This window comes from Dama dama, chromosome 4 (genome assembly GCF_033118175.1).
Source record: "Dama dama isolate Ldn47 chromosome 4, ASM3311817v1, whole genome shotgun sequence".
Taxonomy (NCBI): domain Eukaryota; kingdom Metazoa; phylum Chordata; class Mammalia; order Artiodactyla; family Cervidae; genus Dama; species Dama dama.
In genome coordinates, this window is record NC_083684.1 from 54,852,644 (window position 1) to 54,876,617 (window position 23,974).

Sequence of the window (23,974 nt, forward strand, 5' to 3'; positions counted from 1 at the left end):
AATATATATAGATATAAGTCAACATATAGGAACTCCATGATAACAATAAATTAAAAGCCTATAATAGATACAAAAAAAAAAAAAAAACTAGAAAGAAAGGAATATAAGCACAACCCAAAAGAAAATCATCAAACCCAAAGGGAAGAGACTAAAAGGTGAAGAACACCTTCCTTCCATTACCTTCATAGATAGTAAAACAAAAACAGGGCATCCCTGTTCTCAAATGTTCCTAGCAGCTCCATTCACAACACCCAAAATGTGGAAGCAACCCACATGTCAATCATCTGGTGAGGGAACACACATAATACACATTGTGTGGTATTTCCACACAATGGAATACTATTTGGCCATAAAATGAATGATGTACTGATACCTGCTACAGTATGATTCAACCCTGATAACATTGAACTAAATGAAAGACCCAGAGACAATCACTTACTGTATGATGTTATTTATATGAAATTTCCAGAATAGGTAAATTCACGTGAAAAAAAAAAACATACTAATGGTTGTTGGGGGTCAGTGGGAGGAGGGAACTGGAGACTGACATATTTTAGCAGGATGGAGTTTTCTTATGGGATGATGAAAATGTTTTGAAATAGATGGAATTGATCCTTACACAACATTACGATTGTACTAAGTGCCATTGAAATGTACACCTTAGAGGGAGGAGCTAAGATGGAGGAGGAATAGGATGGGGAGACCACTTTCTCCCCTACAAATTCATCGAAAGAACATTTGAACGCTGAGCAAACTGCACAAAACAACTTCTGATCGCTAGCAGAGGACATCAGGAGCCCAGAAAAGCAGCCCATTGTCTTCGAAAGGAGGTAGGACAAAATATAAAAGAAATGTACACCTTAAAATAGCTGTGGTTAATGTTACAATATGCGAATTTTACCTAAAAAGAGAGACAGGCAGCACAGATAGCCATTGTCCAGAAAGAACAGAATTTTATTTTGGTTTCACTGGTTTTGGAGGATAAGATCAGAGAGGTAAGAGATATTTTGGAGTCATGCAGCGCAGAAGTTAAGGGTTGAATTAGCCATTTCAATTCAACGGAGGAGGAGGGCAGGGGTATGCAGGGCAGATGGAGAGAAGGGAAGGGAGGCGGGAGACCTGGTTCTGATGCTGCTGTTCTGGGTAAGCTTGGATCTAAATCTTGCCCTCCTCTGGGGCCTTAGTTACCCTAACTGTTCTAGGGATGGTGGTAACACTAAGTTATTGAAGGTAATTCTTTTTTTTTTTAAATTTTATTTATTTGTTTGTTTTTGGCTGCACTTGGATCTTTGTTGCAGCATGTGGGCTTTCTCTCTAGTTGTGGTGATTGGAGACTACTCTCTAATTGTGCTGCTCGAGTTTCTCATTGCAGTGGCCTCTCTTGTTGCGGCACACAGGCTCTAAAGCAAGGGCTTCAGTAGTTGTGACACACAGGCCCAGTTTCCTCGTGGCATGTGGAATCTTTCCAAATCAGGAACTGAATCTATGTCCTCTGCACTGGTAGGTGGTTTCTTTACCACTGGACCACCAGGGAAGTCCAGCCCGTATTTCTTGACCCTGAAATATCCTCAGTCAACAGTGCAGGCCATCTAGGGATGAGTGGCAACTACAGCAGGCTGGATGATGGAGAGACCACAAAAGGGACTTTCCACAGGAGAAAGTGGTGGAGCAGGGTGGAGCCTGCACGTGTTAATTCCGGACAGAGTTAGGGGCCGGATGCAAGGACTCAGAGGACATCTGTGCCTCTTCTTGCCCTCCCCCTCCTCTGCGGGGCAGGAAGCGGACCTGGAACACAGGGGGCACTCTCCCCAGCCCATTCTCCCTGGGCGTGAGGTCGATGTCTTCAGGAGCCTTGGGAGACCCCAAGGAGAAGTTCTGCAGCAGAGAGGTCAAGAAGAGGAAGAGCTCTGAGCGGGCCAAGCTCTCTCCCAGACAGAGGCGTTTTCCTGCAGGTGTAAAGGAGGGAGTATCGTTAGAGGATAAGATCAGAGAGGTTAAGGGAGCTATTTTGGAGTCACACAACACAGAAGTTGAGGGCTGAATTAGCTACTTTAACTTGAAGAAGGAGGAGGGCAGGGGTGTGCAGAGTAGATGGTGACAACCAAAAAGTAAAAGTTCATCAACATGAAGCTGAACTTGAGAACACTTGGTTGCCCCACTCCCTGAAACCCCAGAATATTGGCATGTTCATTTACATAGATTTACACGCGAGGTGTTCTGATCCTATTCTTGTCCTCAGTACCAATAACACCAACAACATCAGTAGGGGCTGAGAGTGGGGGCGGGCATAGGGTGAGCAGTGTTTGCACATTTCTATCTCATATTTCAGTTCTGCCTTCTCTGGGATTATCCAGTACAGTGCCCTTCTCTGTCCCTCCTGGTACCGAGTCCTTTTGTGTCTCAAGTTCTTTCATTTTTTGTGTGTCTCTGGTTAAGTATACTGTCAACTAAGCCAATATATGAGAAAAAAAAATGTGAAAACGCTGGAGAAATCATACTGTGGCAGTATGAGGACCATGAGAGAGGGGTTCAGGGGAGCTGAAACTTCTGGCCTATCCTGGAGTGGGTGGGCACCTGGCTGATCAAATATTGACCTATATCTCATCATTTGCTCTAAGCTTCTCAGTGTCCCCACTTTCTGGCCACCTTGACCCTCCTCCCAGCTCCTTGGTCCTGCCCACAATCAGCAGCCAACAAAGTCAGCCTCCCAGACCCAATCCCCACACCCCAACCTGTGGAGGTTCTGACTGGTCATGCCCTCGTCATGCTTATAAAGACTTGAATAGCACTCTGTCCACCTCTGCCCACATTTTTCTGACTCTCATAACACCTACTCATATCTTCCTGCATGATGAGGTTGACCACCACAAATTGTCCCATCGAGGTGGAGCCCTAAGTATCCACAGACAGGCTGTGTCCACTGCAATAACCAAGGGAGAGGCCAGCATGTCCCTGGGCTGGGCTAGAGTTTCCACTATATCCTGTTGACCCGCAGTCTCATGAGAAGGAAAGGAGCCCAGAGAGCTGCCTTGTGTGTATGGCTAAATTCACTATGCTTCATAAGTTATTCATAGATCATCTCTGGGTATATAACATCTCAGCTACATTGAACTTGGATGGGATTTTCTTAGTCCCATGAAGTGAGGGCTAAACTTATGCATGTCATGCTGTTTTCCCTGTGTCTTCCTGTTTCAGGATAGAGTCCTTGTTAACTCCTTTTTCTACATGACTGTGATGGTTTGGGATGGGCATGATCAGGAAAACAATCTTTTGGCTTTAAGTTGCTGAGATGTTCAGAAAGTTTATCACAGCTTAGCCCTGCCCTGACCTCCGTAGATCATGACTTTCTACAGGGGCTTGGGCAAGTCCCCTGAACCCTGAGCCTCTCTTTTTCCAATTCTATAAGAGAGAGAATGAGTCAACACTCAGACATCAAAGGAGAAAAGCAATTTGATCATCTTGACAGGACCTGAAAAGATTATTAATACTCAATATAACATCCTGATCAAATTTTTCAAAAAATAGAAGCTTGTTGTAAAATAGAGATTAAAAAGATCTTTCCTTAATTCCATTTAGAATTGAGAAAAATTGGGACCTTCTCTGGCAGTCCAGTGGTTAGTACTCTGCATTTTCACTGCAGGGGACACAGGTTCAATTCCCAGTCAGAGATCTAAGATCCCACAAAATGTGCGTTGTGGCCAAAAAAAGAGAATAGAATTGAGAAGAATACATGGTAGGATCACTGATTCAATGGACATGAGTTTGGGCAAACTCTGGGAGATAATGAAGGGCAGGGAAGCCTGGCATGCTGCAGTTCATGGGGTCACAAAAAGTCAGACATGACTTATTGACTGAACAATGAAATATATTAGAACAGCCATAAAATATCTGGAATAGATCATAACCATCATTAAGCTTAACAGAGAAAATAAAAATATTCTCCTTAAAGTTAGAAGTCAAGGAGAAGGAAATGGCAATCCACTCCAGTATTCTTGCCTGGAAAAGTCCATGGACAGAGGAGCCTGGCGGGCTGCAGTCCATGGGGTTACATGACTGAGCATGTGTGCACGAGGGTGGAGGGAGATGGGTTGGTAACAATAAAGTGGTAGAACTAAAAAAAAAAAAAAAGAAGTCACTACTTTTACTGTCACTACTGTTACTTCACATGATTCCAGAGGTGCTGGCTCATGATATTAGGGAAAACATGTGACTTTAACACAAGAAACAGAAAAGTCAAAATATCATCATTTGCAGATGCTAACACCAATTATTTGGAAAACCCAAAAGAATGAAAAATGGTTAGTTGTAAAAGTAATATAAGGAAACTGTCTGGTTATGACAGAAATATACATTTCAAAATACCAGTGGATTTCTGATATACCTATTCTAAAAATTTAAAATACTACACCAAAAAATTGCTGTCAACTTAATCATGTCCTTTCAGAATTTATATGTTGCAGCCCTAACTTCCAACGCAATGATATTTGAAGAAAGGATCTTAGAAAGTAATTGGGTTGATCTTCTCTTTTTGGCCGCCCCTCACGGCATGTGACATCTTAGCTTCCTGACCAGGGATGGAACCCATGCCTGCTGCAGTGGGAGTCTGGGGTCTTAACCACTCGACCATCAGCAAAGTCTAGTTATTAGGTTTGCATGCGTGCTTGCTAAGTCACTTCTATTTTGATGGACTGTTTGCGACCTATGGACTGTAGTCTGCCAGGCTCCTCTGTCCATGGGATTCTCCAGGCAAGAATACTGGAGTGGGTTGCCATGTCCTCCTCCTAGGGATCTTCCCAACCCAAGGATCGAATCTGTCTGTGTCTTACCTCTCCTGCATTGGCAGGCAAGTTCTTTACCACTAGCACCATCTGAGAAGCCCATAAGGTTTAGATAAGTTCATTAGAAAAGTTCCTTAGGCCTCCATGAGGGAATATTACTCTTCTTTGTTTGTTTAAAAATTATACCGTTTTGTATTCTCTCAACTTTCAACAATATGTTAGCTTTATAATCAGAAGAAAAAGCTATGAAAGAGGAGGAAAGGAAGGAAGGAATGGAGGGAGGCAAGGAGGAAGAATGCTCTCATGTAGTAAAAACAATTTCAAGGGATTGAGTTCTTATAGAAGAGGAAGTAATAGCAGAACCTTCACTCTACCGCGTGAGGTCACAGCAAGACGGCTGCCGTGTGTGAGCTGGAAGACAGACCCCACGAGAACTTGACCATGCTGGCTCTCTGAGAACAGACCTCCAGCCTCCAGAAATATGAGGAGATGAATTTCTGTTGTGTAAGCCACCCAGTCTATAGACTTTTATTATGGCAGTCTGAGCTGACAAAGAGGTTCTATCAACAATAGCAACAATCTCTTCTCATGTTTCTTAGGAATAAATCTAGCTAGAAGTATTCAAAACATAGTTGAAAAAAAATTCAACTGATATAGAGTTGATTCAAAGGAAATGTTATCTTCCTGACTGTGTGTGCCCAGTCGTGTCCAGCTCTTTGTGAGCCCACAGACTGTAGCCTGCCAGGCTCTTCTGTCCATGGAGTTTCCCAGGCAAGAATACTGGAGGGGGTTACCATCTCTTCCTCCAGGGAATCTTCCCAAACAAGGAGTTGAACCTGTGTCTCCTACATTGGCAGGCATATTCTTTACCACTGAGCCACCTGGGAAGCCCTTCTTCTTGACTGGGCTGTCAAAGTTATTCAAATTTGTAAAGCTGTCAAAGTTATTCAATGTAAACTACAAATTCAGGTTAATCTTAATAAAAATTCCAGGGGGAGTTTTTGAGACTTTGACAAAATAATTCCAAAGGACACTTGGAAGAAAATAAAAATATGTTTAAAATAACCATAAAACTATCTATAGAAGAGGAGTAATACAGAGAGACTAGCAACTGTAAAATATTAAAACATATTTCTTGGGTAGAAATAGTCAAGCAGTATTATATAGATAGAAAGACAGATCAGTAAATGAACCAGAATTAGATCTACTCAGATTGAAATTTTTTGATATGATAAATTTCAAGTCAGTGACTAAAAGTTGAATGATCTTATAGATGATTGAATTAGGTTTTGTTGTATAGTTGCCCAGTTGTGTCTGACTCTTTTGAGACCCCATGGCCTGTAGCCCACCAGGCTCCTCTGTCCTTGGGATTTCCCAGGCAAGAACATTGGAGTGAGTTGCCCTTTCCTTCTCCAGGGGATATTTCTGACCCAGGGAGCGAAACTGTGTCTCCTGCATTGGCAGGTGGATTTCTTACCACTGAACCACATGGGAAACCTGATTGAATCAGGGCACACAGGCAAATCCAAGAATGAATATTCCTTAAATCTCTGTTCTTTAAGTGCCTTCTGAACCTCACACTAGTCCATGGCTTGGATTAACCATTGACAAACGAGAAATAAATCATTGAATCTTCTTTTCTTTTTACCATTCTTTCATTTTCTTACCTATTGTCTATGTATCTATCTGTGTATCCATGTATGTACCTATTTATCTACCTACTACCTATCCATCTAAACCTTTGTGTTTGTATACATACTAATAAAAGGACATCCTCTGTTATTAATAAGTCTGATTGAGTGGTAAGTTACAGGTGATTTTCAAATTGAATTTTATTCCTTCTTGCTTTGTATAAATTAGAAAAATAATGGTTATTTTAATTTTCAGAGAAAACATGGGAAATGCCTTTCCCTGATCTTAGCACATAACAGGTGCCTGGTAATGGATCATTTATTTGTCTGTTATTTTGAGTGTGCAAGTGTGTGTCTGTGCTGCCACTTTATCTCTGTTGCTGAGTCTCCATCTTCCTCCTCCATCATACCTCATTCCTTCTTTTCCCCTTCACACTATCTTTGACTCTGTAGATGTCTTTCTCTATCCTTCAGAATTGTCACCTTTTCCCAAAAACGTTCACCTGGTGTTTGGAGTTGGATCAAGAAAGAAAGTCACACACAGAGCGTGGGTGAGCAGGCACTTTCATGGGGAAGAAAGAGCATGACTTACCCATGGAGAATGGGATGAAGACTTCCGGCCTCCTGAATTTGCCCTGTGCATCCAGGAAGTGGCCAGGATAGAAGGCATTTGGCTTCTCAAAGTGGCGTGGGTCCTGGAGGGCAGAGCTCAGGATGGGGTACACGGTAATGCCCTAAGAGGATGTTAAAAACAAGTGGAACCATCAGTTCATCAGTTCAGTTGCTCAGTGGTGTCTGACTCTTTGCAACCCCATGGATGTCAGGGCCTCCCTGTCCATCACCAACTCCCAGAGTTTACTCAAACTCATCTCCATTGAGTTGGTGATTCTTTCCAAACATCTCATCTTCTGTCGTCCCCTTCTCATCCCGCCCTCAATCTTTCCCAGCATCAAGGTCTTTTCCAATAAGTCAGCTCTTCACATCAGGTGGCCAAGTTATTGGAGTTTCAGCTTCTAATATCAGTCCTTCCAATGAACACTCAGGACTGATTTCCCTTAGGATGGACTGGTTGGATCACCTTGCAGTCCAAGGGCCTCTCAAGAGTCTTCTCCAACACCACAGTTCAAAAGCATCAGTTCTTTGGTGCTCAGCTTTCTTTATAGTCCAACTCTCACATCCATACATGACTACTAGAAAAACTGTACCTTTGACTAGACAGACCTTTGTGGGCAAAGTAATGTCTCTGATTTTTAATATGCTGTCTATGTTGGTCATAGCTTTTCTTCCAAAGAGCAAGTGTCTTTTAACTTCATGGCTGCAGTCACCATCTGCAGTGATTTTGGAGCCCAGAAAAATAAAGTCAGCCATTGTTTCCCCATCTATTTGCCATGAAGTGATGGGACCAGACGCCATGATCTTAGTTTTCTGAATGTTGAGCTTTAAGCCAACTTTTTCACTCTCCTCTTTCACTTTCATCAAGAGGCTCTTTAGTTCTTCTTCACTTTCTGCCATAAGGGTGGTATCATCTGTATAACTGAGGTTATTGATATTTCTCCCAGCAGTCTTGATTGCAGCTTGTGCTTCATCCAGCCCAGCATTTCTCATGATATATTCTGCATATAAGTTAAATAAGCGGGGTGACAATATACAGCATTGATGTACTCCTTTTCCTATTTGGAACCAGTCTGTTGTTCCATGTCCAGTTCTAACTGTTGCTTCCTAAACTGCATACAGATTTCTCAAGAGGCAGGTCAGGTGGTCTGGTATTCCCATCTCTTTCAGAATTTTCCAGTTTGTTGTCATCCACACAGTCAAAGGCTTTGGCGTAGTCAATAAAGCAGAAATAGATGTTTTTCTGGAACTCTCTTGCTTTTTTGATGATCCAATGGATGTTGGCAATTTAATCTCTGGTTCCTCTGCCTTTACTAAAACCAGCTTGAACATCTGGAAGTTCACGTTTCATGTATTGTTGAAGCCTGGCTTGGAAAATGTTGAGCATTATGTTACTAGCATGTGAAATGAGTGTAATTCTGCAGTAGTTTGAGCATTCATTGGCATTGCCTTTCTTTGGGATTGGAATGAAAACTGACCTTTTCCAGTCCTGTGGCCACTGCTGAGTTTTCCAAATTTGCTGGCATATTGAGTGCAGCACTTTCAAAGCATCATCTTTTAGGATTTGAAAGAGTTCAACTGGAATTCTATCACCTCCACTAGCTTTGTTCATAGTGAAGCTTCTTAAGGCCCACTTGACTTCACATTCCAGGATGTCTGGCTCCAGGTGAGTGATCACACCATCATGATTATCTGTGTCATGAAGATCTTTTTTTGTACAGCTCTTCTGTGTATTCTTGCCACCTCTTCTTAATATCTTCTGTTTCTGTTAGGTGCATACCATTTCTGTCCTTTATTGAGCCCATCTTTGCTTGAAATGTTCCCTTGGTATCTCTACTTTTCTTGAAGAGTTCTCTAGTCTTTCCCATTCTATTGTTTTCCTCTATTTCTTTGCACTGATCACTGAGGGAGGTTTTCTTATCTCTCCTTGCTATTCTTTGGAACTCTGCATTCAAATGGGTATATCTTTCCTTTTCTCCTTTGCTTTTGGCTTCTCTTCTTTTCACAACTATTTGTAAGGCCTCCTCAGACAGCCATTTTGCCTTTTTGCATTTCTTTTTCTTGGGATTGGTCTTGATCCCTGTCTCCCGTACAATGTCACAAACCTCCATCCGTACTTCTTCAGGCACTCTGTCTACCAGATCCAGTCACTTAAATCTATTTCTCACTTCCACTGTGTATTCTTTAGGGATTTGACTTAGGTCATACCTGAATGGTCTAGTGGTTTTCCCTACTTTCTTCAATTTAAGTCTGAATTTGGCAATAAAGGGTTCATGATCTGAGCCACAGTCAGTTCCTTGTCTTGTTTTTGCTGACTATATAGAGCTTCTCCATCTTTGACTGCAAAGAATATAATCAATCTGATTTCAGTGTTGACCATCTGGTGATGTCCATGTGTGGAGTCTTCTCTTGTGTTGTTGGAAGTGGGTGTTTGCTGTGACCAGTGCGTTCTCTTGGCAAAACTCTATTAGCCTTTGCCCTTCTTCATTCTGTACTCCAAAGCCAAATTTGCCTGTTACTCCAGGTGTTTCTTGACTTCCTACTTTTGCGTTCCAGTCCCCTATAATGAAAAGGACATCTTTTTGGGGTGTTAGTTCTAGAAGGTCTTGTAGGTCTTTATAGAACCATTCAACTTCAGCTTCTTCAGCATTGCTGGTTGGGACATAGGCTTGCATTACTGTGATATTGAATGGTTTGCCTTGGAAATGAACAGAGATCATTCTGTCGTTTTTGAGATTGCATCCAAGTACTGCATTTCAGACCCTTTTGTTGGCCATGAAGGCTACTCCATTTCTTCTAAGGGATTCTTGCCCACAGTAGTAGATATAATTGTCATCTGAGTCAAATTCACCCATTCCAGTCCATTTTAGTTCGCTGATTCCTAAAATGTTGACATTCACTCTTGCCATCTCCTGTTTGACCACTTCCAATTTGCCTTGATTCATGGACCTAACATTCCAGGTTCCTATACAATATTGCTCTTTACAACATCGGACCTTGCTTCCATCACCAGTCACATCCACAACTGGGTGTTGTTTTTGCTTTGGCTCTGTCTCTTCATTCTTTTGGGGGTTATTTCTCTACTGATCTTCAGCAGCATATTGGGCACCTACTGACCAGGGGAGTTCATCTAACAGTGTTCTTTTTGCCTTTTCATAGTGTTTATTGGGCTCTCAAGGCAAGAATACTGAAGTGATTTGCCATTCCCTTCTCCAGTGGACCTCATTTTGTCAGAACTCTCCACCATGACCCATCCATCTTTGGTGGCCCTAGATGGCGTGGCTCATAGTTTCATTGCATTAGACAAGGCTGTGGTCCATGTGATTAGACTGGTTACTTTTCTGTGATTGTAATTTCAGGGCTGTCTGCCCTCTAATGCCCTCTCCCAGCGCATACCATCTTACTGGGGTTTCTGTGACCCTGAACCCAAATGACCATTAACAAAGAGTGGCTGAATCTATTATGGTGACTCCATAGCTGATTATGAGCTTCATCCACTGTGCGGCTCTATAGTTGGTGGCAGGAATGTTGAAATGACTCTCCCCCATTTGGTTGCTTGTGTCCCATCCCTCCAGGTATCCTCACCAACCACCCTGATCCCTCATCCCCAAGACCCTTTGGTCTACTTTATGATCCATCAACTAAAAGGTTCACATCTGACTTAGCAGAGCCCTATAAAGAGCTGCTCCAAGACTGGGGCCAGAATATAACCTGATGGGTGCTGTTCATTGGGTGATTCAAAACTCTGGAAATCACCTCTAGGTACACCTATACTCAGCAATGTAAGCTACCACACATACACACACACAAAAATAAGTTATAACCATAGGCATTGACCTGAACAATATATCCACAGCAAACTGTCATATTAGAAAAAGAAAGGCACACTCATACACACACACACACACACACACACACACACACACACACACACACACAAATTGAAAACTGTGCTAGATGCACAGAAAGACAAGGTCACTCAGTTGCAAAGTGACTGTCACAGTATGAGCCAATTGTTGTGTGTATGGATATATATAAACACATGGGCTCATATAAACATTAAGAAGAAATGATTTTAAAAGGTTTTAAAAAGCCAGCTCTATAACAAGCTTCAAAAGTATATTCTACTTTCTCCAGCAAACCTAATATCTTGTAAAGAGAAAGAAGACTTCAGTATATTTCTAAAATCTCTTCTCTTCCATAGAAATCTGGAAATGAAAATTCTTATCATAGTCCAACAACCAGATATGAACCATAGGATTGGAGGCAGACAGCACCTACAATCAAGATTTGTGACCCTGCTGGTCTCACCTTAGGGAGGTAATATCCGCGGAAGTGAGTGTCCTTGATGACAGAGTGGGGGACACCAACAGGGACTAGGTCACTGAATCTCTGAATCTCGTGGATGACGGCATCTGTATAAGGCATTTTTGGCCGATCTTCCAGAGCTGGGAGACGGTGTGCACCAATCACTCTGTCGATTTCTGCCTGGACTTTCTCTGAGAACAATTCAGGTGGGAGGAGGTTATGTCAATAAATGCCCATAATAGTGGACTCAACCAAGTGACCTGAAAATGACCTGCAGACTGATGAGAGGGTCTTGTAAATTCTTTTCTAAGATGTTGGGTTACCATTCCTCTCAATGAAAGCATCAAAAAAGATATCAGAAGCTTGTTTGTGGAGAAGTCTTGTCTGACATTTCTACTCTAGTTATGACAGGGGGTAACTTGGGTAAGGACGGGTGGGTGGAAATTCATTCAACACTTAACGGTGCTTTTTGCTTTTCCAACTAAAAATGAGTTCTAGTTGAAACTGGTGTCATCTCCTTTTGTCTCACTCATGTGCTATGTGATTTTAGATAAGTCATTCCCTCAGGCTGGCCTTAAATTCATTCCTATGAAAGAATGGAGTCTGATGAGGTGAGAGTATCTCCAAGTCTGATCTGCAGACCATCAACTGAGAACCAATGGAGGGGCTTTTTAACTAGTTGTAAATTGGCCATTTCCTTGTCCATGTAAATTGGCAATATATGTGAAAAAGTCAAATTCTTAGTCCACGGAAAAGAGTAGTTGGTGAGAATCCTGTACTTTAGTAGACAGCAAAATGCACTGCAAAAGGTAATGCTTTACGTCAGGAGCATTCTTTGAAAACCACAAGGCACCTTACCATCTCTCAGGGCAGATTGCAAAACACTTCATAAGTACAAACACGTCTACTCCAGACGGTGCTTGCCTGCATGAAAAATTCTTTGTAAAGTAAATCCTAAAGTGCTTTGTCAACTTTAAAGAGCTTTGTCCCTAGCAAACTCTTATTACAAGTTACAAGTGCCTGTGTGTTGTGCTTAGTTGCTCAGTCGTGTACGACTCCTTGCAATCCCATGGACTGTAGCCCACCAGACTCCTCTGTCCATGGGGATTCTCCAGGCAAGAATATTGGAGTGGGTTGCCATGCCCTCTTCCAGGGGATCTTCCCAATGCAGGGTTCCAACTCAGGTCTCCCCCATTGCAGGAGGATTCTTTCCCAGCTGAGCTACTAGGGAAGCCCTCTAGGGGTGATTTTTTCCCCCCAGATCGCTCAGGACAGAAGTTATCGGTCTTAGCCTGTCAGTCTTCCACAATGGCCTTAAAGACCCTCATTCCTCCCCGGCCCCCACCTCCCATACGCCCAGCTCACCTAAGACATCAGGGTTCTTAAGGAGGAGTAGAAACCCAAAGCAGAGTGTGGAGCTGGAGGTCTCTGTACCAGCAAAAAACAGTGAGAGCACCGTGTGAATGAGGTTCTCCTGGTGAAACTCACTCTCAGGATCTGAGCGCTCCTAGAGATGGGGATGGGTGATTCATAACATTTCCCTCTGCAGAAATTCCCAGTTTCTGAGTCTTCTTATCTCCCTACCAACACCATGTTCCTCCGTGCCAGTTATTCTTTTTCTTGAAACTTTTTTTCTCTAATCAAGGCCAAAAAGCTACCAAAAGGGTGAGCTCCAGAGTGAAAGTGCCTGGACTTCAAATTCGGACCTTAACATTTACCATCAGCGTGTATTTGGGCAAGGAATATAACCTCTTGGTGCCTTAGCACATCCTCATGGAGTTATTTTGATAATGTATGATAAGATCAATGAAAGTTAAAGGTTAATTTGTTGATGTCATTGCTGTTGTTGATTCTCTCTGTCCTTGGGTGTCATTGCACTTCTGATTGGCCTTTGTAGCTGACATTCCAGGGATATTGCTGAAGATATTTAACAACTAGTAGGCACTTGCCAGAACAGACATTGGTCTCAGTCAGTTAAAACAGATGTGGGCTTCTGACTAATCAGAACAAACTCAGTTCTGTGCCTGTCAGAATTGGGGGAAGGAGTGAGATCCATCTCAGAGTAAGCTTACTGGGCTACATGTTAACTCTTTGGTCTTAATTTCTTTAAAAGCATTCCAGAAGGAAGGCTTGGAGAGGATTACGAAGGAGTAGAGGGGAGGGATTGCACCATGGACTGCTTGCTAATCCTTAGGGAAGTGTTTAAATATTTAAAGAACACATACATCCCACACAAATATACTAGCTCAATGTCAGTAGTGTGTCCATCACTCTCTTTCTGGCTCCCCTGGGGCAGCCATTGCCTTGTCCATATTTCACAACTGGTATGGCTCTTGCCAGACCAATCAGAACAGACATTGGCCTGCACCAATCAAAACAGACATTGGTCTCTATCAATCTGAATATACATGGAGCTTGATCAATCAGAACAGACTTGACTCTGTCACAACTGGGGGAAGGAGTGAGCTGTGTCTCAGAGAAAGCTTACTGGACATATGTTAATTGCTTAGTTATCATCTCTTTAAAGGCTGTTGGGAGGAAGGCTTGGGGAGGCATAGGAAAAAATAGAGGATTGTGGACCTTGGCTTTCTTGCTAATCCTTAGAGAACTACTTCAACATTTAAAGAACAGGTACATCGCACCCAAAGATATTAGTTCAATGCCAGTACGGTTTCCTTCGCTCTGCTTCCCACCCCCAACGCCCATCTGGGGCAGGTCTTGCCTTGTCCATGCGAAGCAGGAAGGAATCAATGAAGTCCTTAGGGCCACTGGGATCCAGCATCTTCTGGTGCCTCTCCACGTTCTCAGTGATAAAATCTTTCACTTCTTGAAGCATGCTGTACAAGCGGGTGTGTGTGCCAGGAAAGTGTTTCAAGATGCCCGGGAAGATTTCAAACACCTACAGGGCAGCAGACAAGGCGCAGAACACATTGCATTCACTGGGCTGGTGCTGTGGGTGTTGGTGTTCTGATCTGCACACGCAGCAACATCTAAAGGGCATCGTTCACCCTGTGGACTTGGAGGGTGTGCCTCCCAACAGAGTGCACACCCGCACACTCATACACACACACACATGCTCACACACACACACACATGCTCACACACACACACACACACACACACACACACACACACAAACAGTGGTGCATGGACCTCTGCACCCAGCTCCAGTCACTCTCACATCTACTGAGGTTCCTTCTCTGGAAGCCCGTTCTTGTCCAAGGCCTGATTCTGACCCCCGAACTGACGGATGGCCTCACCTGGGAGGGCCACTAAACCGTCCATGCTTAGTGTTCAGGACAGAAAGTATCTGATCTTTTCCTGGGGTCCACCACCCTGATTGCTGGCCCACTATGCAGTTGATGACTTACCTGGGTATAGAAGGAGCAGAGAATGATGAAGATTTCATTAAGTAAATGTAGCAGCCGTAATAGTCTAGGGTCTTGGTAATTAAAGCGCTCACCAAAGACAATGGAGCAGATTATGTTGGCGCTGATGGAGTTAAAGAGGAAATGAGGATCCAGGTAGGCCCCTGAGGAGAGAGGTCTGTCAGGGGGAGGGGTCCCCTGCACAGTCCTTCTGGTTGGCTCTGATCTGACTGGTGCCATCTCATCCTGGCTGGTGCCATCTCATCCTAGCTTCTTTGATTAGTTTCTTTGTCTTTCTCTTGGCTGACTGGGCTTTCACTGGGTATCTAAGATTTTCTTTCTGAAAGTCTTCACCTCTGAGTCTCTTGCTGCGTTTCTTGATCTGTGTCTTGGGCTGATTTTTCTGGACTTTCTCTGGTCTTTTCATTCACTCTTTCTTTCAGACTCATTCCTTCTTCTCTGTTCTCTTGCCACATCTTGTAGCCCCTCTCCTTAACCTCATTGACATTCTGTGTCCCCTGACTTTAATAACTCCCTACTCCCTTTACTTTTTTCTTTCACTTTTCCTTGCAGTTTCTGTTCCTAGATTTATTGTGTCACCTTCTCCATATCTGTCTTGCTTTTGCTGTGTTTCTCTCTGTCTATGCTCTCTGTGCTTCTGTCTACTTCTCTGCCTCTCCCTCTCTCTTTGCTAGTCTCTCTCTCTGTTTTTCCTCATTCTCTTTCTCTTTTTCTGTCTCTATCTCCTTCTCCTCTCTTTTTCTGAACCTGTTTCTGCCTCTCTCTGTCTTTGTCCCTGGATCTCTCTTTATCAGTCATATGCCCTCTCCCTCTCTCTCTTACCCCATCTCATCCCCACCTCCACCCAGCTTGCACTCACCCTGGGATTTCCGAAGCTCCTCCACCAGACACTGAGCCTCCTTCTTGATTCGTTCCTCAATAGTCCGCTTCCCCATCCCAAAGTCTTTCATGGTGGTCACAGAGAATCGCCGTAGAACCTTCCATGACTTTCCATTGGCAAAGACCACACCTGATGGTGGGGCATGGAAGGAAGATTTTGAAGACACATGGGATAGTCCTTCCTCCTCTCCCTAATCCTCACCCTCGTCCCCCACTCACCTGTTCCCTGGAAGACGGGGTCAAGGATGGCGATGTGCCCTCGGCCAGAGAACGCCTCAGCCTGATCCACCAGGGCCTCCCTCATCGCCTCATACCCCCACAGGATGACGGCAGGCCGAGACCCCAGGTAGACAGTAAAGACATCCCCGTATTTCTCCCGTAGCTGTAGGGGCAAAGTCCAGGTCTCACTCTCTGACTCAAGAGAAGGATCGCCACCTCACCCCTGGATCACACCTCCCAGTTAGCCTACCCTGAAGGCTACAGCCCCATCAGGGAAGAGCAAAGACTAGAACTCTATGGTCTCCTCTGTACCTCACATATATCACCTGACTCCAAGCATCTGCCTCTGTTGACTTTACCCTGAGCTCTCCCAGCTTTGCTTTCAAAAATTACAGAGGGCATGGTCCTAAGTTGGCAGAGGAATAGGACAAGGAGACCACTTTCTCCCTGACAAATTCATCAAAAGAACATTTGAACGCTGAGCGAATTCCACAAAACAATTTCTGAATGCTGGCAGAGGACATCAGGCACCCAGAAAGCCAGCCCATTGTCTTTGAAAGGAGGTAGGACAAAATATAAAAGATAAAGAGAGAGACAAAAGAGTTAGGGACAGAGACCCATCCTGGGAAGGGAGTCTTAAAAGAGGAGAAGCTTCCAAACACCAGGAAACCCTCTCACCGGCGGGTCTGTGGGGAGTATTGGAATCTCAGAGGGCAACATAACCAGGAGGAAAAATAAATAAATAAATAAAACCCACAGATTATGTGACTAACAGCAACTCCCAGCAGAGAAGGAGCCCAGACGCTAGCATCCACCACCAGCAAGCAGGGACTGAACAGGGAGGCGTGGGCTGCTTTGCTTAGGGTAAGGACTGGGCCTGAAAGCCCCAAGGGCAATCTGAGAGAGCTAATGTGAGGTAGCAACCCAAACTGTGGGATAGCCAGAGAGGGGGGGAGGGGGGGAAGGAGAGAGAGAGAGAGAGAGAGAGAGAGAGAGAGAGAGAGAGAGAACTATCCCACAAAAAGCCCAGCAGCCAGAGCCGGAAAGGGGCAATCTCGGTCCCAGAGATGGCATCCTCCTCGACCAAACTGCGAGCAGGCTCCCAGTTGCTAACCAAGACTTCCTGGGATTCTGAATGGTTGACATCCACCAGGAGGGTCGCAGCCAGAGATCAGCTCCCCAGAAGAGACACACAGTACACCTGAGATGGCGTGCCTGCTGCGTACCCAGGAAACTGAGTGCCTGGGACGGGGGAGGCAATAAGAGACACCCACTACCTGGGGAGAGTGTGCTAACCAAGCACCTGGTCCCTGAGCTGCTCAGACCTGGGAAGGGCACAAAACGCAGGCCCAACCGAGTCTGTGCCTTTGTGGAGTACCTGAGAACCTGAACCTGAGTGGCTTAGACCTGGGAAATCCACACAACCAAGGGCCCACGTTAGACAGTTCCCCTGCAGAGCAACCTGGAGCCTGAGCAGTGTAGACTGGGAAAGCACACACGCTGTGAGCGGGGGCAAACCCAGTGTGGCTGAGACACTGGGAGCACTCCCCACACATGCCAGTGATATTTGTTTGCAGTATTCCTCCCTCCCCACAGCACAACTGAACAAGTGAGCCTAAATAAGTGACCACCTTTGCCCCCTTGTGTCAGGGCAGAAATAAGACACTGAAGAGACCTGCAAACAGAAGAAGCAAAAATAAACAGAGGGAACCGCTTTGGAAGTGACAACTGCAACAGATTAAAACCCTATAGTTAGCACCGACTACACTGGAAGGGGCCTATAGATCTTGAGAAGTATAAGCTGAAACAAAGAACTATCTGAAACTGAACTAACCCCACACTGTCTACAACAGCTCCAGAGAAATTCCTAGATATATTTTTACTATTATAATTTTTAAAATTTTTTTAAATTAAAAAAAATGTTAAGTCCTCTATTACTCCTTTAATTTTCATTTTTATAACCTATTATTACCTTGCAAAAAAAAAAAGGACCCTATTTTTGAAGCAAACTTCATTTATATTTTTTATAATTTTTGTGATTTTTTTTTTAATATTGTATTTTTTAGAGTCTAACCTCTACTCTGGATTTTTAATCTTTGCTTTTTGGTATTTGTTATAAATTTTGTACCTTTAAGAATCCAATCTTCAGTACCCATTTTTACTTAGGACTGTGATTAATGGCTTGATTACTCTCTTCCCCTTTTGACTCTCCTTTTTCTCCCCCAGGTCACCTCTATCTCCTCCCTTCCCCTTCTCTGTGAATCCCTTTGTGTGTTCCGGGCTGTGGAGAACATTTAGGGAACTGATTACTGCCTAGATCTGTCTCTTTCCTTTTGATTCCCCCTCTTCTCCTTCTGGTCACCTCTATTTCCTTCCTCCCTCTTCTCTTCTCTATGTAACTCCATGAACCTCTCTGAGGGTTCCAGACTGTGGAGAGCACATAGGGAATTGATTACTGGCTAGATTGCTCTCTCCCCTTTTGATTCTCCTCTTCTCCTCCTGGTGACCTCTATCTCCCTTCTCCCTCTACCCTTCTCCATGTAAGTCTGTGAACCTCTCTGGGTGTCCCTCATGGTGGAGAATCTTTTCACCATTAACCTAGAAGTTTTATTATCAGTGCTGTATAGTTGGAGAAGTCTTGAGACTACTGGAAGAATAAAACTGAAATCCAGAGGCAGGAGACTTAAGCCCAAAACCTGAGAACACCAGAAAACTCCAGACTACACAGAACATTAAGTAATAGGAGACCATCCAAAAGCCTCCATACCTACACTGAAACCAACCACCACCCAAGAGCCAGTAAGTTTCAGAGCAAGACATACCATGCAAATTCTCCAGCAAAACAGGAACATAGCTCTGAGCTTCAGTATACAGGCTGCCCAAAAGCTTCAGTATACAGGCTGCCCAACCCACCCAGCCACACCAAACCCACAGACATCTCAAAACTCACTATTGGACACTTCATTGCACTCCAGAGAGAAGAAATCCAGCTCCACCCACCAGAACACCAACACAAGCTTCCCTAACCAGGAAACCTTGACAAGCCACTCATCCAACCCCACCCACGGGGAGGAAGCTCCACAATAAAGAGGAACCACAAACTGCCAGAATACAGAAAGGCCACCCCAAACACAGCAATCTAAATGAGATGAAAAGGCAGAGAAATACTCAGCAGGTAAAGAAACATGATAAATGCCCACCAAACCAAACAAAAGAGGAGGAGATAGGGAGTCTACCTGAAAAAGAATTCAGAATAATGATAGTAAAAATGATCCAAAATCTTGGAAACAAAATGGAGTTACAGATAAATAGCCTGGAGAAAAGGATTGAGAAGATGCAAGAAATGTTTAACAAGGACCTAGAAGAAATAAAAAAGAGTCAATCAATAATGAATAATGCAATAAGTGAGATCAAAAACACTCTGGAGGGAACCAACAGTAAAATAATGGAGACAGAAGATAGGATAGGTGAGGTAGAAGATAGAATGGTAGGAATAAATGAAGCAGAGAGGAAAAAAGAAAAAAGAATTAAAAGAAATGAGGACAACCTCAGGGACCTCTGGGACAATGTTAAATGCCCCAATATTAGAATCATAGGAGTCCCAGAAGAAGAAGACAAATAGAAAGGCCATGAGAAAATACTTGAGGAGATAATAGTTGAAACCTTCCCTAAAATGGGGAAGGAAATAGCCACCCAAGTCCAAGAAACCCAGAGAGTCCCAACAGGATAAACCCAAGGAGAAAAACCCCAAGACACATATTAATCAAATTAACAAAGATCAAACACAAAGAACAAATATTAAAAGCAGCAAGGGAAAAACAACAAATAACACACAAGGGGATTCCCATAAGGATAACAGCTGATCTTTCAATAGAAACTCTTCAGGCCAGAAGGGAATGGCAGGAGATACTTAAAGTAATGAAAGAGAAAAACCTACAGCCCAAATTACTGTACCCAGCAAGGATCTCATTCAAATATGAAGGAGAAATCAAAAGCTTTACAGACAAACAAAAGCTCAGAGAATTCAGCACCACCAAACTAGCTCTTCAACAAATGCTAAAGGATCTTCTCTAGACAGGAAACACAGAAAGGTTGTATAAACGTGAACCCAAAACAACAAAGTAATTGGCAATGGGATCATACTTATCAATAATTACCTTAAATGTAAATGGGTTGAATGCCCCAACCAAAAGACAAAGACTGGCTGAATGGATACAAAAACAAGACCCCTATATATGCTGTCTATACAACACCCACCTCAAAACAAGGGACACATACAGACCGAAAGTGAAGGGCTGGAGAAAGATATTTCATGCAAATGGAGACCAAAAGAAAGCAGGAGTAGCAATACTCATATCTGATAATATAGACTTCAAAATAAAGGCTGTGAAAAGAGACAAAGAAGAACACTTCATAGTGATCAAAGGCTCAATCCAAGAAGAAGATATAACAATTATAAATATATATGCACCCAACATAGGAGCACCGCAATATGTAAGGCAAATGCTAACAAGAAAGGGGAAATTGACAATAACACAATAATAGTGGGAGATTTTTTTTTTTTAAGTGGGAGACTTTAATACCCCACTCACACCTATGGATAGATCAACTAAACAGAAAGTTAACAAGGAAACACAAACTTTAAATGATACAATGGACAAGTTAGACCTCCTTGATATCTATAGGACATTTCACCCCCAAACAATGAATTTCACCTTTTTCTCAAGTGCACACGGAAACTTCTCCAGGATAGATCACATCCTGGGCCGTAAATCTAGCCTTGGTAAATTAAAAAAAAATTGAAATCATTCCAAGAATCTTTTCTGACCACAATGCAGTAAGATTAGATGTCAATTACAGGGGAAAAAAACTATTAAAAATTACGACATATGGAGGCTAAACAACACGCTTCTGAATAACCAACAAATCACAGAAGAAATCGAAAAAGAAATCAAAACATGCATAGAAATGAATGAAAATGAAAACACAATAGCCCCAAACCTATGGGACACTGTAAAAGAAGTGCTAAGAGGAAGGTTCATAGCATTACAGGCTTACCTCAAGAAACAAGAACAAAGTCAAATAAATAACCTAATTCTACACCTAAAGCAACTAGAAAAGGAAGACATGAAGAACCCCAGAGTTAATAAAAGGAAAGAAATCTTAAAAATTAGGGCAGGGAAGAGGCGGAGAACAATATGGTGGATGGCGAGGAGCCGGAGAAGAAAAGAAGGAGAATAGAGGAGCTGCTGGCTGAGAAACTGGCTGTTGATGGTGGGTGTGGGGACACTGGAGACTGGGAAGGTCGCTGGAACCATGTAAAGAAGTTCCTCGAGCGATCTGGACCCTTCACACACCCTGATTTCGAACCGAGCACTGAATCTCTCCAGTTTTTGTTAGATACATGTAAAGTTCTAGTCATTGGAGCTGGCGGCTTAGGATGTGAGCTCCTGAAAAACCTGGCCTTGTCTGGTTTTAGACAGATTCACGTTATAGACATGGACACTATAGATGTTTCCAATCTGAATAGGCAATTTTTATTTAGGCCTAAAGATGTTGGAAGACCTAAGGCTGAAGTTGCTGCAGAATTTCTAAATGACAGAGTTCCTAATTGCAATGTAGTTCCACATTTCAACAAGATTCAGGATTTTGACAACACTTTCTATCGACAATTTCATATAATTGTATGTGGACTGGACTCCATCATAGCCAGAAGATGGATAAATGGCATGCTGATATCTCTTCTAAATTATGAAGATGGTGTATTAGATCCAAGCTCCATTGTCCCTTTGATAGATGGAGGGACAGAAGGTTTTAAAGGAAATGCCCGGGTGATTCTACCTGGAATGACTGCTTGTATTGAATGCACGCTGGAACTATATCTACCACAGGTTAATTTTCCCATGTGCACCATTGCATCGATGCCCTGGCTACCAGAACACTGTATTGAGTATGTCAGGATATTGCAGTGGCCTAAGGAGCAGCCTTTTGGAGAAGGGGTTCCATTAGATGGTGATGACCCTGATCATATTCAGTGGATTTTCCAAAAAGCCCTGGAAAGAGCATCACAATATAATATTAGAGGTGTTACATATAGACTCACTCAAGGAGTAGTAAAACGAATCATTCCTGCAGTATCTTCCACAAATGCAGTCATTGCAGCTGTGTGTGCCACTGAGGTTTTTAAAATAGCCACAAGCGCATATATTCCCCTTAATAATTACTTGGTTTTCAACGATGTAGATGGACTATACACATATACATTTGAAGCAGAGAGAAAGGAAAACTGCCCAGCTTGCAGCCAGCTTCCTCAAAACATTCAGTTTTCTCCATCAGCTAAACTGCAGGAGGTTTTGGATTATCTCACCAATAGTGCTTCTCTGCAGATGAAATCTCCAGCTATCACAGCCACATTAGAGGGCAAAAATAGAACACTTTACTTACAGTCAGTAATCTCTATTGAAGAACGAACAAGGCCAAATCTCTCCAAGACATTGAAAGAATTGGGACTCGTTGATGGACAAGAACTGGCAGTTGCTGATGTCACCACACCACAGACTGTACTATTCAAACTTCATTTTACTTCTTAAGGAAAATAAATCTGCACATAATAGAAAACTCATGAAAATATTATACTTTGTGGATGCTAAGAAATATAATTGATGTCATTTTTAGCATTAGTGTTGCTGGAATTTGACTTTTTAAAATATGAGTCACTTTTTAAACTTTATACCTTTCCCTTGAAGACAAAATTTTGGGGTTGGTGCTTGTGAGCATTTTCATTAGTGATATGGAAAATGGTGCCTGGAGAGGGAGATTATGAGCAAATATATTGCTGCTTTTAGAGGAGGAGGCAAATACCCTCTTGTATGAGAATTTGGTTATGGTCAAAGAATGCATTCTTCAGTTTTCATTTGAGCACCCACATATACAAAAAGATGTCCCTTAAAAAAATAAGAAAATTAAGTTTTAAATAAGAATATTGACATCTAGAGCATATGTTTAACATAGCCTACTTCTTGCTTGATTTAATATTAATTGTGGCTGTCCAAATGAATATTATTGGAAAAGTTACCTTGTCCATAACAATTTATAAACGGTATATAGCTGAACACCTGTGCATGGAAATGGGAAATATTTTCATGTGTTTACCTTCAGTGTCAGATGCCAGTATGCATAACATTAAAGCCAAGACATGGATGTGTAAAAGAATTTAATGTTCAAACCGTTATCGCTGATGCTTTCACATTATTTATTAATAAAATCATATATTGTCTAATTTTCTCACTGAAATTTTAAAATATATTTAGTAAGTAGTTCTGTCCTGATGTAGAAATAATTTTAAAATATGTAGCAGAGTTACTAATACAAAAATTTTATAGTACTTGAATTAGTACTTTAGCCACAATAAATACCTACTGATTTAATTTGCTCTGACATAATAATGTAATGAAATGGAATGACTTAATTTTTATATGAAGGCCTCTTGAAATGCTTTTCCCCCTTCCAAAAGTCTTAGGCTTAAAACAGAATTAAACCTAAGTACTGAAAATGAGTTTTAGTATCTTAGTGTGGGAACATATAATACATGTTCTTTGTTTTTCTGTTTAAATGCTTTGTGATTATGTCTCACTGGATTAGATTTTCATTTATTTTTATTCTTTCTAGTTCTGTATTGACAAGTAATTTGTTTCATTATAAAAACATGGTATAAATTCATACGATTTCCTTAAAAAGTTACACAGTCAGTTTATAGGTACTGTATACAGATTCAGCTTACAGGTGCTATATACAGGTACAACAGTAATTCTTGTGTAAGTAGCCTTGTGAGAACGTGATAGTGTATCTTCATCTGAGAGCTGAATAGAATTGGAAATTTAGGTCATTTACCTCAAACTACACAGTTAGAAGTCTTGGAAGGAATTCCAAGTCTAACCTGACACTTGCTCAGGCTACTTACTTAGCTAAAGCTGTTTGAAGTTACGTGAGTTGTTTAGTACTACTTTGTACATTACTGAATTGTAAAGGTTTCATTATGCACATTTTTACGAAGTTAGATAAAGTGATCAGAAGATCATAACTTCTCAAGGGCAGAGTTTAAATCTGGCTAAAAAATAAATAAATAAAAATAAAAAAAAATTAGGGCAGAAATAAATGC

General features: G+C 42.3%; 2 protein-coding genes across 2 annotated transcripts; one reads left to right on the top strand and one right to left on the bottom strand.

Moving 5' to 3' along the window:
• Nucleotides 1-1,689: 1,689 nt before the first annotated feature.
• On the bottom strand, nt 1,690-18,721 carry LOC133055097 (cytochrome P450 2B4-like). The gene is made up of 9 exons (XM_061140562.1): nt 18,639-18,721; nt 15,817-15,979; nt 15,578-15,727; nt 14,701-14,861; nt 14,052-14,228; nt 12,695-12,836; nt 11,333-11,520; nt 7,002-7,143; nt 1,690-1,946 (listed from the first exon to the last, which is right to left on the bottom strand). Exons 1-9 carry the CDS (start codon nt 18,666-18,668, stop codon nt 1,690-1,692), a joined length of 1,410 nt encoding a protein of 469 aa, XP_060996545.1. The 5' UTR covers nt 18,669-18,721.
• Nucleotides 18,722-21,000: 2,279 nt separating this feature from the next.
• Nucleotides 21,001-22,496, top strand: LOC133054391 (NEDD8-activating enzyme E1 catalytic subunit-like). The gene has a single exon (XM_061139356.1). The coding sequence runs from the start codon at nt 21,015-21,017 to the stop codon at nt 22,404-22,406; it is 1,392 nt and encodes a 463-aa protein (XP_060995339.1). The 5' UTR covers nt 21,001-21,014; the 3' UTR covers nt 22,407-22,496.
• Nucleotides 22,497-23,974: the final 1,478 nt, after the last annotated feature.

What these genes read in the sequence shown, in the direction of transcription:
- LOC133054391 (XM_061139356.1), top strand. Translation starts at nt 21,015, where the DNA reads ATGGTGGATGGCGAGGAGCCGGAGAAGAAAAGAAGGAGAATAGAGGAG.
- LOC133055097 (XM_061140562.1), bottom strand. Translation starts at nt 18,668, where the DNA reads ATGTTCCTGTTTTGCTGGAGAATTTGCATG. An exon ending in GGAGCTTCGGAAATCCCAGG is followed by an intron (nt 14,862 to 15,577) that starts GTGAGTGCAAGC and finishes CTCTCTCCTCAG; the next exon opens with GGGCCTACCTGGATCCTCAT. An exon ending in TAAGAACCCTGATGTCTTAG is followed by an intron (nt 11,521 to 12,694) that starts GTGAGCTGGGCG and finishes AATTGTTCTCAG; the next exon opens with AGAAAGTCCAGGCAGAAATC.